This window comes from Lacerta agilis, chromosome 6, assembly GCF_009819535.1.
Source record: "Lacerta agilis isolate rLacAgi1 chromosome 6, rLacAgi1.pri, whole genome shotgun sequence".
In the NCBI taxonomy this organism is placed as follows: Eukaryota; Metazoa; Chordata; class Lepidosauria; order Squamata; family Lacertidae; genus Lacerta; species Lacerta agilis.
In genome coordinates this window covers 3,247,513-3,265,097 of record NC_046317.1, presented here as the reverse complement: position 1 = coordinate 3,265,097, position 17,585 = coordinate 3,247,513, and the positions used below count along the sequence as shown (strand labels likewise).

General features: G+C 45.5%; 1 protein-coding gene across 4 annotated transcripts in view; it reads right to left on the bottom strand.

Annotated features, from left to right (window-relative positions):
* Positions 1-1,457: 1,457 nt before the first annotated feature.
* Positions 1,458-17,585, bottom strand: part of RABGAP1L (RAB GTPase activating protein 1 like) — a 133,943-nt gene continuing 117,815 nt past the window's right edge. For all 4 annotated transcript variants that reach the window (XM_033151247.1, XM_033151249.1, XM_033151250.1 and 1 more), the window contains 6 exons: positions 14,166-14,276; positions 11,662-11,766; positions 9,272-9,355; positions 6,728-6,799; positions 5,441-5,638; positions 1,458-2,879 (listed from right to left, as the gene is read on the bottom strand). In XM_033151247.1, coding sequence (XP_033007138.1) covers positions 2,724-2,879; positions 5,441-5,638; positions 6,728-6,799; positions 9,272-9,355; positions 11,662-11,766; positions 14,166-14,276 — 726 coding nt within the window. In that variant the 3' untranslated portion in view covers positions 1,458-2,723. The remainder of the gene's footprint in view (positions 2,880-5,440; positions 5,639-6,727; positions 6,800-9,271; positions 9,356-11,661; positions 11,767-14,165; positions 14,277-17,585) is intronic.

The following is a 17,585-nucleotide window of genomic DNA, read 5'->3' as shown; positions in this document are numbered from 1 at the left end:
CATAATCAGACTCCCAGTTTTAAATATATATTTAGTAAAGGAACTCCTGGCTCTGGGGCTGCAAAACTGAACTGTAATGGTAGGGAGAATGAACCATTCCACTGTGGCTTAAAAATAATAATTTCACAGCTTCCTTTCCATTTCAGCCTTCTGGAGTCTTATTTCTCCCCCATAGGTGAGAAAGTGTGTAGGGCAGGGGGAATTTTGCTACAGAAATGCCAACCAAGAAAGGATTGATTTCACTCCCACCTGCATTTCTTCCCAAATCTTCTCTCACATACAAATGTAAGGCTGCCATCGCCCAGCCCCCATTAGAGGATTTGAAGCATCTCATCACAATTCTTGATTTGGATGGGATGGGGAGGGGAGCATCAGAGAAGGCAGGCTGAACAACAGCAGAAGTTTGAATAAAGGAAACAGAGAGCAGCAATTATAAGGAGAAATGTTTGTGGGGAGCCCTGAAACCTTATGATCTAGCTGCAGCAAGGATTCAGAAAGGCACAGTCTGTTATATATTCCCTGCTGTTACAGTCCTATGGGAGATGGACCCTGTAGGCAAACTAGAAGATTCTCAATGGCACAAGATCTGGTCCACTCCTCCTCCAAGTCCACTAGTTTTTAACACAGGTTCAGCTAGCTCATTGTAAGAGCCAGCTCCTCCTTATGGTGGCAGGGTTTTAAGGTACAAGGAACATATTGGCATATGTGGTAGCACTGTAACTATGTACACAAGTTCTGGAAGCTGGCTGTAATTGGCAAACAGGTCACCTTGGATGCAAAGTTGTGTTTTTTATCCATTTCTGATGGTGCCAATGCTGACCTTACTTCTCTGTATCTGTTGGTTACTGCTCATTTAGTGATCTCTCAAGGATGGAAGGACACATCTTGTTACTCTCTGGATTTGTGGATTTCAAAGTCATGCTTATTGCCATTTCTGAAAAACTGACTCATAAAATCCTTGCTGCCAGAGGTCATGCGGACTCCTCAATTTCTTCTGCTTGGGGACTGTTTGTACTAAATTTGAGTTTATTTGATATGTTTTGTATAAATATGAACCTTATATTTCACTGGAATATATCTTATGCTACTGATTATTATTCTGTCATCTTGTTTTTAATTCCTCTTGCTCTTAAAAATAATACAAGTTATTCAGGGAAGCAAACTTATTTGACAATGCCTGGTTTTAATAATTATTTTAACTGTGTTATTTATTTTTATTTGGTCTTAAGGTATCTTTTTTGTAACCACTTAAACTTCACAAATAAATAATATTCATTTATATATGCCCTCCCACAGTACATACTATTTATAAAAAATAACAACACAACCAGATGTGGTTGCTAACCACAGTATTAATATGTTTGGTTTGGCCCTCAGTTTATCATGAGCAAGTCAAACTTTGCGTTATAGTGTTGAAAACTCCTAATGGCAAATATGCCCAACAATGAAACACAAAGTGAGCATCATTAAACTTTATTGTAGAGAACTGACTGATAGGCTATTGCGTTAATTTGGATTAAAATCAGCACAGAACAATGTCCCAGGAACACTTTTCATAACATGGAAACCAAGTACATAACCAGCTTCTTATCCAGTAGTAATGTTGACCTGTGAGACATTATTATACACATTACACATAATAAAAAAAAATATTTCCATCAATTTAAGCAATAGTATAATTCTCCATGAAATAAGCATTTCTATAAACATTTTATGTTAAATTCAAAAATGTAACAAATGTTTTTTTTTGCACTTTAGAAAGATATAAAACAAGTATGATTTCCAGACGGACACAGGAATCTTCTGAAAAATTTGTTCTGCCAGTCAAAGGTAAAGGTCACCTTCCATCAAAGCATTTCGGACACATTTTACCAGGACCAGGAATGTCCCCTACACAAGCCCTGTGCAAAAGAGCAAAGGGTGCAATCCACTGGGAAGTTCACCTCTGCTAGCTTCGATTCATTTTGGTGAGTGCTCCAAAGAGCTTTTGTGAGATTGTGCCCCAAGTCTGCTGATTGGCAAAAGAGAACAGAGGTGCGGGAAAGAGCTATTCCCCTTATTTGCAATATACGACATAAGTTACGGAATGCTTGAAGGCAGCATTAAAGTAGATGTGGTTTTATGCATGTTCTCGTTTAGTAGCTTTACATATATATATATATTTTTAATTACTGTTGTTCCACTTGTTACAGATGTGGCCTGAGACTCAAGCCTTAAAACAACAGGTGCATCTTGGCAGGGTGCAACAATAGCTGTAAACCTTTGAACTGATCTACCAAGAAACGCTCTGGCATTATAATAAATGTGCTTTTTCTTCATTATTTTACCCTGCCCCATCTCTCTCTTCCCCCAAAGTGGGGGAAAACTGTCTTATAAATAATTATGAATATTTTTAGCAACATATGGAACACATAGTTCTGAATTATTTGCTCCCCATACTTGAACTTCTAGGCATACAAAATAACATGTAAAATATGAAGGTACCAGGATGTGGCAAGGCAGCTGGGAACGAGTATTCCACATAAAACAGGATTCTTTAAATAACTTCCCTTCGGAAAGGGCCACATCAGAACAAATAAAAGACACTGAAGGAATTGGTTTGCAGGCTGGCTGTCCTGCCTGTCTGCTGCTTCCCCCTTTGAACAGGTGCTATTGGGTGAATATCCAAGGGGTTTCAAGCTGCTTTGTCCATTGTGCTCTTGGTGCTTGGAATCCAGCTGGAACTATGTGCTGCCCTCTTTGGGTGATGACGACAGCTGAGCCTGCTGTAGTGGCTGTGTGCCAGTAGCTGTTTTGATAGAGTTCAGGGTTTTGCTAAACCAAGAGTTCTTGGCAGCTTGGATTTCACTCATAAGTGCTCCTCTCTGGTGTTCTAGCTCCTGTGAAAGGAAAGCAGTCCAGTGCTGATCAGAGAACTATTCAGCAGGGCTTAGACATTTGAGTCATCCTTTGCTGAAATTAACCAGCTTAATAAAATGGTTGCCAAGTTTATAGATAATTTTCTATGTAGAACTTCAGTGACAAACACAGCAACAACTTATATCTCCTTCCATTACAATGTAATGTATGGGGTGTTAGGGGAGAGGTAGTACCTCTGGTGAGGGACACACTGTGCTCCTTTGGGGTAGTTTGTCTCCCTTTGGTCCCCACCCTGCACTCAGCTCTCACCTGTGGCCAGTGGCGGAGGAAGGCTACGCGGTACCCGGTGCGGCGAAAGAAAACGCCCCGGGGGCGTGGCGGCACATTGTGACGTCATGACGGAGTGCGCCTGCGCGAAATGACGTGCAGGCGCACTCCATCATTGGGCCGCCACCGCTTCTGCGGCCCCCTTTTAAGCTGCAGAGTAAAAAGGCGGCTCGTGGGGCTGGCAAGCGCTATCGGCGGCTCCCCACCGATTGCGCACGGCAGCCCCATGAGCCGCCTTTTCGCTCTGTGGCGCAAAAGCGGGCCGTGGAAGCAGCGGTCCAACAACGGAGTGCGCCTGCACGAAATGTCGTGCAGGCGCACTCCGTCGTCGGGCCGTGTGCTGCTGCTCCCGGGGTGACGGAGGGAGCGGCGGCGCGTGGGAGTGGCTGCCGCTTGTCACCCCCACACGCCGCTGTTCGCTCCTTTGCCCCGGGAGCGGCAGCACCGCACACACCATGCACTGCTGCTCCTGGGGCGACAGAGCAAGCGGCGGCGCATGGGGGTGACAAGCAGCGGCCACTCCCCACGCACCACCGGTCACCCCGGAGCAGCAGCGCTGCATGGACGGGCTGCTCACTCGGCTGTGTGCTGCTGCTCCTGGGGTGACGGAGGGAGCAGCGGTGCATGGGAGTGGCGGGAGGGCCCGCCGCTTGTCACCCCCACGCGCCGCTGCTTGTCACCCCCCCCCCACCCGTCGCCCAGGGCATACCGCCCCTACCGCCCCCCCTGCCTGTGGTTCTAGAAGCTGTCAGCGTGTGACAGTGATCACGCCCTGGAAATGGCTTTGACTGGTCAGCTAAAGCAGGTGAAGCTGGCTGGTGGGTCTTAAACCTTGATGAGTTAGGGACTTCCACTACATGGAAAGACAGGCTCTAGCAGATTGAGCGGACAAGACCAACAGTGGTCCAACAGTCAGAAAGGAGGTTTCTACATGTGCTGTCGAGGCAAGTATGGGGCAGATGGAGATCAACAACCTGGAAAGGTAGCCCATCTAGGAGAAGGAAAACTCTGATCCTAAACCTTCATTGGCTTGTGGGATATCTTTGGGAGAAGAAAAAGCTAAGGAGTAAACCCTACACAAATCCGGAGTGGAGTCCCTAGAACGGTTGGATGGTGCCTTGTACACCTCCTAGCAACACCTGCAGCCAGGCTGGTGAGAAACGTATCACTCTGCTTTCCTTTGGACCATATCAGTGAAGCTGAGAGGCAGTTCCTGTTGTCTGGGCAGCCAACCACCTCCATACACACTGCCCGGGTTTGCACCCTGGGGAGGTGACTTCAGTGCTGATAATGTAGTGGTTTTATTCACTTCCAGAAGTGCACTCCATTGTCTCTTGAGACAGATGGATGCCAGCAACAATGTAATTGTGAAAACTGTAAAGTGAGATGAGCGCCGCAGAGTCGTCCGTGACTGGACCTAATGGTCAGGGGTCCCTCTACCTTTTTAAGTGTTTATGGGCGAATGAACTGAATGTATTCTAAAACAAAATAAAATCAAAAAATCCTTCCAGTAGCACCTTAGAGACCAACTAAGTTTGTTCTTGGTATGAGCTTTCATGTGCATGCACACTTCTTCAGATGCACTGAAACAGAGGTCACCAGGCCCTTATATATATAGTGAGAGAGTGAGGAGGGGTATTACTCAGAAGGGTGGTGGGAATGGGGGATTGGCTGCTGGTGTGGAAAACCTGTTGACAACTGTTAACGACTGCAATTAGTCTTAAGGGAAAAGCAAGGGGTGAGATGTAATTGTGAGTTGTACATTTTTAATTTTTAAAAAGTTCAGTGTCAATCCTTTTAAAGATTATTATGAAAATCCTTCTCAACAGATTTGCAATGAATACTTAAATAAATAAAAAACTGGAACCCCTTCTCTTCTAAAGACAAAGCAGCCACCCCTGCAAATTAACAGAGGAATCCAAATGGGGACTGGAGTGCGGTGGATTCCCCACTGCACCCCCCAAAGCCCTGCCAGCAATTGACATGCAGAATGGAAGGGGTGGTTTATTCCTCTGTGTCACTACACCAGGGGGATGAAGCAGTTTTGGATTCAATCACAAGATTCTCATCACAGGAATCCCACCAAAGATTGCTTCATTGTCAATGAATACGTTTGCCTCAAAGACATGCTATCTGTCCCTCCAATACAGCTAGATGGGTGGAAAAGGTATATAGTTCATTCTTTACCATACCAAGAGATGCAACCACAGTCTATTTTCAGCAATGCAGTAAGGCATGCATAGGGTGACATTACCTGTATTTTGCATTTGGCTTCCACAAGTTGTAGTTTGGTCTGTGCCAGGTCCAGCTCCATCTCTCTCAGCTGCTTTTTAAGGGCATCTTTCTCATCATCTATGTCTGTTCTTGGGCTCTCTCTCGGTACAGCAGGCACTTTCAATGTCCCCTCTTTACTGAATATTTCACTACAATGTTTGCAAGCCATCACCTTACCCTGAAATAGTCAAATCAGAGCGTCAGTTGATAGTTATGATCTCAAAGAGGCTGCTCACTATGCTAAGGTGATGTTGTGAGTTGCAACTACAAAGTCGCTGAGCAGATAGAGTTAGGTTGCCCAATGTGGCTCTTCCTGGCCAAAAGGATACCAGAATTTACTGAACTGAAGACAACATATTGTAAAAAGGTATAACAACATATGGGACCAGTTTGGCATGAAAATCTGAGACCTCAGTACATTGTTGGTGCCAGAGACTGGCCATGCCATGTCCACTTTCAGAAACCTAAATCATATTCACACCACACACTGGGTGGTACTGTATTCTGCTTGGGTGAATTTCTGCTTGCTCAACTTTCTCCCACTCTAGGCACATTCTGTCTTATAAATTTATCTGTGATCAGAACCCTTTTTAAACAGACTCCCAAACATGGGAAGATTTCTAAGCGCATTCACAGCCCACTTCAGTCCTTAGTGCAAAACATGTGAAGGTCTGAAGAGGTGCTGGGTGTCTGAAGACACTGGGAGCGGGGTTTGTGTGTGTGCCCTGCCCACAAAGAAAGCACTCCTGTGTTCAGGTGAGTGGGACAGAAATCATCAATGAATCTACCAAGGCCTCTTTCAGATATTTTTTTAGGCAGGTCAGCCTTTCCACATTAGAACTTCTACATCTTTAACTGTCAGACAGAATAATTAAAGCAGACAAAACTTTTCACAGTACTCCAAGGCTTTGAAGAGTTGCACTTTTACCTGGGAAACCGCACAGCTGTTAAAAGGGTACATCCCATGTGTAATATAAATATCTAATTAACCGTATATTCAACAGGCAGTCATTGTTTATATTAAGTTGTGGAAATAGTTCCTGAATGGCACATCTCAGATCACAAAATGATCCACTCATTATTATTTTTTTACAAAGTCAATGTGATGTTAAAAGCCTTTTTCAAAAGAGGACTGCCGCCGTTTCCCTCTGCTGAAATGCCACCAAGGCAGTCTTTTGCCAGACGGACAGCCTATAGACCTACAATTGTTAACAATAACACATGACTATTTTGAGGTAGATGTGTGTCAGATTCAGAGTATTCTCACCTTTACCACTTCAAGTTCCTCTTTATTGGCTGCCTGCTGCTTCTCCAGCCTGCTACTCAACTGAGAACAAATCTAGGAGGAGATAATATACTTTCAATAACATTTATACTCAAGGAAAAAGAAAATGTAACATATTTAACTAAGGCGTTGACATTTCGTCTTCTTTTAGCCTCTTGAAAGCCTTTACTCTGTCAAAGGTCAGTTGAAGTGATTAGGATACTAGAGTCACTTCCAGACTATCAGTATTTGGGGGGGGGGGGGTTCAATCGCTTACCAGAAATTTAGGCTTGCGCAGTTAAAATGGATCAAAGTTTTCTGTCACAGTAAATCCACTTTTTAAAAAGAGGCGACTTTTCGCAGGTAAGAAAGGGACAGAGAAATTCACTCAAAGTTTGGGATAAACAATTGATCAATGGTGAGATGTAATGTGCAAGCAAATCAGGATGAAAGCTCATTGTTATATATCCTCCCCTTGCCCAACAATTCAGAATAGATGTTCCGTAAAGACCAGGTCAGGATGAATGCTTAATGAACAGGTAGTCTGGCCCTAGGTCCTAGGAGAACACAATCCAAAACCTCCGCTCAGCCATGAAGTTCTCTGGGTGGTCTGGGGCCAGTCACTAGCTCTCAGTGAAACCCACCTCACAGGGCTGTGGTGAGAATACAATAGGAGGAGAAGGGGAGACAATCAAGCAGGGACTCTGGCTACAGGGGGCGCAGGGAGCATCCAGCCCCCTCAATATTTCAAGGTAGGGAAGCTGAGCCCCCCAATATTGAGGGGGTCACCATCAACCCCTGCCCCTGGGCAAACACCAGGGTGCCGGGCAGGGGCAGGAGGTAAAAAATTGCCACCCGCCAACTGAACAGACCTGGCAGCAATCCCGTGATGAGAAGGGCGCCATCAGAGCTGAAAGCTCCAGTGCATGGTTCTGGAAAGCGAGCGCTCCTTCCTCAGAAAGTGGGGAAGCTCCCCTGGGCCAGCCGGAGGCAACTCCGGGCAGCAAAAAGGCGGCCTTGCAAACTTTTCTTTTCATATATATATATTCAAATATTTTTTGACTGTCTGCCGTTGGGCTTCCCCCATCGGAAGGGCCCCGTGTGAGGTCCGTGTGGGGGAGGCAGAGCGCAAAACAAAGAGGGAGGATTCCCTGAAGCAACCGGTGCTGGGAGGTTTCTGTTGTGTTTGGAGGGCTGCAGCATTTCAGGGGTGACTTCGGTTTGGGCAATCGAAAACTACCCACAAGCGTGCGTGTGAGAGGGAGAAAAGGCAGGGAGAATTGGCTGGGATTGGGCTGGGCTGAGTGTTGAGAGAGCTATGGAGGCTCCCCAACTATCTCCCCACCCCTCACACACTCACCTCTTTTCTTTTGCCCATGGCTAGTCTGAATGTCTGATAAAAGGTGGATTAGGAAGGGAGTTGAGAGGGCAGACCAATGGCTGCCGCCAATGGGAGTATTTTTGTGATTCACATGTAAGAGACTCAGGAATCGCTAGCTGCTTCTTCAGTGCCAGGAACAGCTACAAGTGAAGCTCCTCGCTGCCTGCCTTCCCCCTCCTCGGAATAGCCAAGCAATGTGCATGCAGAGAGCCACAAGAAGGCATCCTTAGGGTTCCTCTCCTGCCTGGGCACGGGCACTGGGCAATTCCCCCCTCCCTCCACACACCCCAATGTTGGGCCCATTGTATGGTTGGGGAAAGAACAGCGCTGTCCAGGGTTGTAAAGACAGCGGAGAGGATAACTGGGTGCGCTCAGAAAGCAACAGATATTGTGCAGGATAGTGTGCACCCTGGAAATGATCTTTTTCAGCTTCTGGAAGGAGGTATAGGGTCATAAAGACCAGGACCAGCCGCCTGAGAAATAGCTTCTATCCAAGAGCAATTTCTGTTCTAAATGCAACAAAAGGCAGTCTGTGAGGGAGGGTCTGTACTCAGATATGGGGTATCAGAGTTTTAGGGGTAAATTAGGGGAGGTATCAGAGTTTTTAGGGGGTTATTACGCAGAGGTAGGATGGTTGGGGATAGCAGGTTGATGGTTGTTGTAAGTTTGATGTAGATGTTCAATTTCATTGTTCTGCATTGGACAATGACAATAAAGAGTATCCTATCCTATCCTATCCTATCCTATCCTATCCTATCCAACTCAGTGCGCCTGCAATCAAATATGCTACTTTTAATTCTTTGGAAGAAAGGTAGAATATTAAATAAATAAATAAATATTATAAAAGTCATTCCCTCACAGGTCATTGGTGAGCATTTTTAAGTCTGATTAGCTCTATAAATTAGTATTGACAAACTTGCCTCTTAACATTTGGCACGGACTTGACTGGCAGGAAATACAAGCTTGTTCCTGAATTGTGAAGTGGGTGGCTACCTATTTAATTGTAAGTATACATAGTTGCTCTTCAGAAACTTACACACAGTGAAAGCAGAGATGAAAACATAGAATCATAGAATTGTAGAGTTGGAAGGGACCCTGAGGGTCATCTAGTCCAACCCCCTGCAATGCAGGAATCTCAACTAAAACATTTCTTAAAACCCATTTACCTGTTTATACTCTGCAATAATGGCTGCTGTCTTCTTTATCTCAGATTCTGCCTTCTCTAGCTGTTTTCTGAAGATCTCTTTCAACTTTTAATACAGAAGGAGAGAAAACATATTATTATTAAAGTTTGAGGTATATCCCAGACAGTTAATTAACTAATTACTTTCTGAAACATACCCTTTATCAACAATATTCTATATTCTCAGTTCTCAACTCTCAGGCAATCTTAGCAGTTTCTAGCAACAATTCTAACCATATCTACTCCAGAAATAAATTCTACTGAATCCCATGGGGTTTACTCCCAGCATAGGATTGCACCCTTAATCCCTACGTCTAGGGTAATTGTTTCCTATTAGGAGCGTGTATCTGGTGCAATGTTTTCTCATCAAAGATGGTGGGAGAAATTCAACCCTGCGCTAAGGAGATCACTCTCTTCTTCTCCCCCCGCATGCTGTTCCAGGGGTTCTCCTGCCCCAAGCCTACATTAGATGTTATAACCTGAAGAATTCATGACACATATTAGGCAATCATTGGTCAAATATATTACATGCACGAGGATATTCACTTCACATGGATTAATCACTATGGTGCAATTACCTTTTTATATTGTTGCACTCAGTGGTAAAAGGTTGCATATCTGACACACCTTACTCTTTGAATGCATATTTATGTGTAGGGTTGCAACAGCAATTCTAAACAAAGTATAGCCTTAGTTGTATTCGTTAATCCAGAAGTTCTCTTTTCCACACTTCCTTTTGTCCCACTGCTTTCCCCCAGGATAAACTGCTCTTTAGTGCTCAATTGGAGCAAAAGTCAATTTGGGTTTTTCCTGGATTGCCATGTGTTCCAATCTATTGGTAAAGATCAGGTTTTCCCTTGGAAAGGAGCAGGGCAAGCAGAAAACCGCTTGGACCCATGCCTTCCAGGCATGGCGCAAGCGTGGACGAACCCTTCATATCCTTTTCTGAACAATAGAAATTCCCATTGTTTGGCATACTTTAAATTAAGGAAGGAGAATCTGTAGTCTGGGAGAAAACCTTGACCTATCAAGGTTTAAAATTGGGCCGCGAGGCTGTTTTCCTCACACCACACCCCTGTCATCACTTTGATGGGTGGGGTGACATCAGCTTTTGGGCGCAGTGTGTGTGTGTGTGTTTCAATTGGCTATGCACATAGGGAACAGGCATGCACAGCCAAATCTGCAGGATTTAAACCCCCCACATTCCCTGATGATTGGAGTGGGGTGTTAAATCCTGATCAGGCAACTGCAGAGAGAAGCACTCCAGTTTCCACATCAGCTTATGAATAGAGCATTCAATCCTGCTGGCTGCTGCTTCACTGACAAGTTCTCTGCAAAACAGATCCCTCTCCACCACTCCCAGGTCAACTTTGGCAGGTGGGCAAATTCATCCACCATTAAGACACCAGATAGTTGGCAGGTGGATGGCCCCACCTACCTGTCAGTATTGGCCTGCAGAGGGGAGGGGTCTACTTCACCATTGTGAAACCTCCATTCATCTGCTGAGTAATTCACATGAAGTTGTCTAATCAAAGCATTGGAAACATGCCTCCAGCACACGGTTGACCCAACACATTTGGTGCCCAAGGAGAAAATTCCAAATGGTGCACTAATTAACATGAGGGACAATTTGCTTGGAAATTATTGGAGCGGCACCAGGAGAACTTCCCAGGGAATTGCCTCCCAAGGACCAGATGTTGCCTCCTGCTCTGCCATTATTAATGGTGCCCAACATCAGCACAAGGGCTAAACTGGTTCCCACTGTTGTTAGTGGAGGTCCCTTGAAATGTAATCACCTTTGGTAAGGCAATTTTTGCCTGGACTGTGGCAGGGAGATTTCCTGAAGCTATTTATTATGTACACAACTACATTCAGTGTAGTAGTATAATAATAATAATAATAATAATAATAATAATAATAATAATAATAATAATAATAATAATAATAATAATTTATATCCCACCCTCCCCAGCCAGAACCAGACTCAGGGTGGCTAACAGCAAAATATGTAATACATTAAATGTAGTGGTTAGAGTGTCGGGCAAAGATCACGGTGTGACCCTGGAGTAGTCCCTGCCCCACAGAGTTGTTGTGAGGATTAAATGAGTGGGGAGAATTATGTATGCCACCTTGAGCAACCTGGAGAAAAAGGTAGGATATAATGCAATCAATCAATCAATCAATCCATGCATTTTACATCGAGCTTCAAACAGGTCTCTCGTGGTCAGGCTGTGCAGTGTGAAAGCACCAGTGATTGTTCACGGGATCTTTAGTCGACGTTCTCTATTTTGCCCTTTTGATATACCGTGTTTATATGCTTATTCTGCATACAGGTTAGTTGCCTCCTCTGCTGATCACTGAAGCTATTCTTACCTGGGCTGTTTCTTCTTCCTGTTTCCTCTTCTCCTCTTCAGTCTCCACTAGTTTTTGTTTAGTCAAAAGCAGCTCCTTATTCAAAACATCTGCTTTGTCTTCAGCCTGAGAATTCAAAGAAGGTCCCAGTTACACAAGACTGGCTCTTGAGCAGTAACAACACAATTTATCTGAGCCTCAATGTGGAGCTACCATTGTCAATGGAACGTGCACTCCCCTGGAGATGTGTGCTTGTGTGTGTTTATGTATACAGTATATGTATGGTCTTGTCATCTCTCTTGGCAATTTGAAGATAAATGCTTACAACATTATGATATAATGTATATCCAAATACTGGGTCCAGAGAATTAGCCTCCCACATATCTCTTTACAATGAAATCTACACATGGGTAGCCATTTGATCTTTCATTTAAGTTAATTAAACATGCAGAAGGCTATTGGAAAGAGCAGCGTTGCATCCTTTGCTGGCACCCGGGGCACGCATGCACACACCGGGTGGGAGCAGGGATGGGGGGGGGGGAGAGGCGCAGAGGGTAAAGAAAACCTGCCGCACCAGCCCAGCCCTCACTGCTGATGCTGCCACCACCAGGTGGGCGCAGGCCAATGAGGGTTCACAGGGCCACGCTGTGCTGCCTGCCCACCCAGGGGGGAGTCTGCCTGGCCGACGCAGTCCTTGGCGGGCACAATCTCCCAACATTGACCAGGAGAGAAGGGTGGGGACATGGCAGGAAGGCCAGGCCAGTGGAAGGTAGGGTGTAACAGGGATCCCTGCAAGGGGGTTTCTGGTTCACATTCCTTCAAAATCATGTGTTTGAGGCTACAGCCCCCTGGCCCTGCCCACGCTACGCCCCTGATTGGAAAAGCCCCTATTGAGTGAAACATTTACTTTTCTAATACCCATCTCTCAGAGACATTTATTATAGAACTAGTGGTTTAAGCCCGTTAAAAAAACAGGCGCTAGAATATATGTGGAGGGGGCTGGCGCCCCACCCCCACCCCCCTGCCAAAGCCTGCTTTAGCGGGTGGTCGGGGGGGTGGAGGAGGGGCAAGCAGGGCTTCTCTGCTTTAACGGAGAAGCCCTGCTTGCCCCCCCGCCCCACCCCCCTGCCAAAGCGTGCTTTAGCGGGTGGGGGGGCGGGGTGGAGGAGAGGCAGCAGCGCCATGCAGGCCAACAGGGCAGGAGGGGGTCAGCAGCAACCGGCTCTCCTTGTAGCGGCGGGAGCAGCAGCGTGACCTCCCTCTTCGGCTTCCCCTCGTCCTCTGCAGCGCCGGCATTCCATTTAAACCGCCCCGCTTGAACTGCCGATGCTGCTCGTGTCTCTCTGCTCCAATCCCTGTGTCCCTGGGGCACATGCTCAGTTGCGCAAACCCAGAGACACACGGACTGGACGCAGAGACACTTGCATTTTATATATATAGATGGGTCTATACCTTCTTTTATCCAGGCACCTGTCTTCTCCTGGGCTTAGCCCAAATGTGACATGTCTTAAGTATATGGTAAGCCGTTTCTCTGAAAGTGGGGAAATGATTGGCCTTCATGAGCTCAGGGGTGCATAGCCTTTTTCACCCTGAGGACCACATTCCGTCATGGGCCATGTGGGAGCTCAATAGCATGCATGGCCAGAAGGACTCATTTATATCTGCAACCCAATAACATGGTTCTTTTGGTACCTCAAAAATATAAAATGAGAAAATACTATGCATTAAAAATATAAAAGAACTGTTGCAGCATAAAAAATTCCCAGCAGTGAGAGAAATCTAAAACCAAATTTATAGTTTAACTAAAAATGCACCGCATACAAAAGTTCCAATTTTAAGATCACATAGTTTAAAACAGGGAGACTAAAAAGGTCTTCACCTGGCACTGAAAAGACCACAAAGAAGGTGCCAGGTAAGACTCTCTGGGGAGGTTATTCCACAGCCTGAGTGCCATCACCAAGGCCTTCTCCCTAGCAACCACTAAAACCACATGGTGAAAGAACTTGAAGATGGACCTCTGAAGAGGATCTTAAGGTTCAGGAAGTTGAGGCTCCAGTACTTTGGCCACCTCATGAGAAGAGAAGACTCCCTGGAAAAGACCCTGATGTTGGGAAAGATGGAGGGCACAAGGAGAAGGGGACGACAGAGGATGAGATGGTTGGACAGTGTTCTCGAAGCGACTAGCATGAACTTGGCCAAACTGCGGGAGGCAGTGGAGGACAGGGGTGCCTGGCGTGCTCTGGTCCATGGGGTCACGAATAGTTGAACACGACTGAACAACAACAACAGTTATATACAGAAGGTGTAGATCTTGCAGGTAACCTAGTCCCAAGCCATTTAGGGTTTTAAAGGTTTAGGCCAGCATTTTGGAACACTAAATACCATTCACAAATATGAACCACCCACTAATAATAATAATAATAATAATAATAATAATAATAATGCTTACTCTCCAATTGCAAACCCAAGACTGTGATTTCTCTAATTTTGGCTTATACCTGCCTACTGATGAAGGCTTTTCTCACCTGGTCCAAGTCATTCCGTAGAGCAATTTTGCTTGTTACAAGTTCGTGGGCCAGGTCATCGTTCTCTTGCTCAAGCCGCATGCTGGCTTCCTGAAGCCTGCGGTTCTCCCTCTGCAGAAAGAGAGGAACCACCAAAACAGGAAGTTAACTCTTGCCAATACTGAAGAAGACACAGAGTAGCCATGCAAGCCATCTGAGCTGAAGAAAGGAAGTTTCGAAAGTGCTACTAATCTGAGTCCATAAATAATGATACGTTGTTCACAAAAATACTATGGAAGGTTTGGTTTGAACCTAAGACTTGGTACAATAGGGAAGGATTAAGTTCCACTACTTGTGTTCACCTTATTCTGCATGCAGCCCCTTGTCCTGTGATGATCAGCATGTGAAGCAAAGTGACTTTGCCTTTTTAAAAGCCTACAACCACAGTGTCATTCCTTGTCTCTTGAACTTAAATAACTATGCAGAACAGAGGGAGCAGTAAAGGGACTAAAGTGGAACTGGGCAAAGTTTAAAAACCTCTTTAAAACTACAAAAAAAACACCCAAATAGCAGAAGAGCAATAAAATTAAAAATCCAGTAAAGTGCTATCATAATAAATATTAAACAGTTTTAAAAGGCCTGGGCTTTTCCATTTGGTCCTCCTTCTCCTCAACAAATCTGATGAGCACACAACTTGCAGATTGTGAAAGAAGCAAGCAGAAAGTAAATTTCTTGGGTATGCAAATGTCACAAAGCAGAAGTCATACTGTACAAGTAAAGTGAGACTGCTGCTTTAAGGGCAACAGTGAAGCAGTTCCAAACTCTTCTCACGCAAAGCCTGCTGAGGAGACAAGAAAAGCATTGCTGCTAACGTTCTGTGGTGAGGAACATCCTGAATCAGGTGGTGTCCAGGATCACTCACATGTGTTCCGGGGATCATGAAGGCACTTGTGGTAAACAGAGAAGAGTTCACTAAGTCATGCCTCTGGACACAAAAGTGTGCTCTATATTTTTCCACAGCTTTCTTCCTGAACAGAGACCATATTAGAATGTTGAACCCAAATAGCCTGTACTGAAGTACCGGTAATCTTTTGCTGCATACAAAATGTAGGAACAATATGACATCACTTGCAATTTATGAACGGACTGCTTACAGGTGCAGACTCTGCATGGATAAATACGATAACATTTGGAATGAGTTTATACAAAATGTTGTAGGCTATTAATATTTACAAAAGCACTAGGACAATAACAATATATTACTATAGACAAGAATGTATGGGAATATCATATATATATATCTTCTTTTTTGCATATTTATGCTTTTATTTGTATCTTTATCGTTGTTTTCCTCCCTCTCCCTTTAATTCCTTTAATTGAAATCACCTTAATAAAATTTTAATATTTTTTTAAAATGTAGGATCATCCGGTTGCTGGATCTGATGAAGATGTGGAGATAGGCACCTGACAAATCCACTAATTACAAAAAGTGATCTTTCAAGAGAGCTGTCATGATGGATCTGATTGTCTTCATCCTAAAATGCTTCTGGTGGGAAGAGAAACTTGTTGAGGCACTTCCAAGTCCAAAATAGCTTTGAAATCTCCAACCTTTTGTGGCACCAAGAGAGGAATAGACTCCAGATCTCTAGACCAGAGGTTGGCAAAAAAAAAAAATTAGCCACGGGCCGGTCCACTGTCCCTCAGACCTTGTGGCGGGCAGGAGAAGCGGCACGGGGGGGGGGGGGAGCTGGAAGAAGAGGTGAGGGGGGCAAGTAGTCCTCCTCCCCGCCCCCAGCCGCAGCGCTTACCTTCCTAGGGGCTGCCGCCGCCGCCACCACCGCTGCTGCTTCTTGTGGGTAGGCAGAGGGAGCTCGTCTGCTTCACTCTCTGGCCCACAGGAGCACCAGGGCAGCAGCGGCGACAGCCGAGGGAAGATGAGTGGCGCGAAAGGGCTGACTCTGGAGAGGGGCTGCTTAAAATGGTGCTCAGCCAGCTCAGCCCAGCCCAGCCCAGCCTCCTTCCTCCTCTAGGCAGGGCAGGAAGAAGCCAGGAGGAGGGAGGGAGGGAGGAGGCGCCGCCACGGTGTGCGAGAGGGAAAGGAGAAAAAATGGAATGGCGCAGGGGGGGAAATGGCGCAGCCCGAATGAACAGAATGGTGTTTGGATAGATTTCATGACCTTGGGGAGGTCATGAATTTATTTCTGGGACAACATAATGCTCCATTACGTAACCCAGAGAGACCATCTCCAAGCCCTATGCATCCTTTGTGGTTCAGAACTAGTTTGATGCATAGTAAAGAGTCACCTACCTTCAGTTACTGGCAGAGAGCTGGTGTCAGGAAGAGGAAGACTTATTCTAAACCTTGCTGAACCCAGCAGATGTGTTTGTCCCTGGTTGGGCCTGCATGGAGCTGCACCCAAACCTCTGGGATAAACTCTGCTAGAAGTACTTCCCTGAAGTCCAATTCCTTGTGAAATAAGCCCGAGTGTAAAGACTGTCACTGTTTTGGTTCTTTTTCTTCCTTTCTAGAGTAGACTAGGCCTTCTTCTCATCTTTACTCTTTCTGAGCTCTAGATCAAATGCCTTGCCAAACAGCTTTGTACCTGAGAAGGGATGCTCCAGCCAGCCTGAACTAAGAACTGACTGGCTGCCCAAGTCCTCAGTCAAATGTTACTCCTGGCCACCATGTTAACTGTGAATGCTTGAGACTATAACTTGAGGGTACCCATGAGAAGTGTCTGCCATGAGAATAGAAGCCAGTCCAATCTTCTTGAGACCATCCTTAATCACCTTGGACATACCTTCCAGCTCCTGGAACCACATAGAATAATAGAATCATAGAATTGCAGAGTTCGAAGGGACCCTGAGGATGATCTAGTCCAACCATACGAAGCTAGAGCTGGCAAGCAAAGCCCAGAAGGCAGTAGCAGAAGCTTCAAATCTCCTGTGAAGACGCCCATCTTGCCATAAGGGTCCTTGGTCTTCCCTTCCCTTCCCTTCTGCAGAGTGACAGAAGAGGCAGGCATATGCTTATAGAAAGATGACTTCCTGGAAGAGCTGGATGATGATGATCTCAAGGGTGGAGACCTCCTGTTCCTTTTGTGGCTATTACGTTCCCAAGGATAGTGCTTTTGCTGTTTCCTTCTGGAACTTTCTAGACCCCAAACTGGAACAGATATGGCTGCTCCTCCCATCCTCTTCCAAATACAAAACCAGCCAGGGTATTTCATGGGCAATCATTCCCCACATCCAAGTGAAGAATTTGGGTGTAGCTCACTACCCAGATGTCTATTGGTATTGGGAATAAGAGCCTCATATTAAGAGATGCTGAAGAGCCAGCCTGTGAGGACTGCAGTGCTTGACCTTCCCCTGGCACCACTGTGTCCCCTGACACACCTTTCTGGGATTTCATGTCTGCTGCAGTTACCCCAGCAGCCCAAA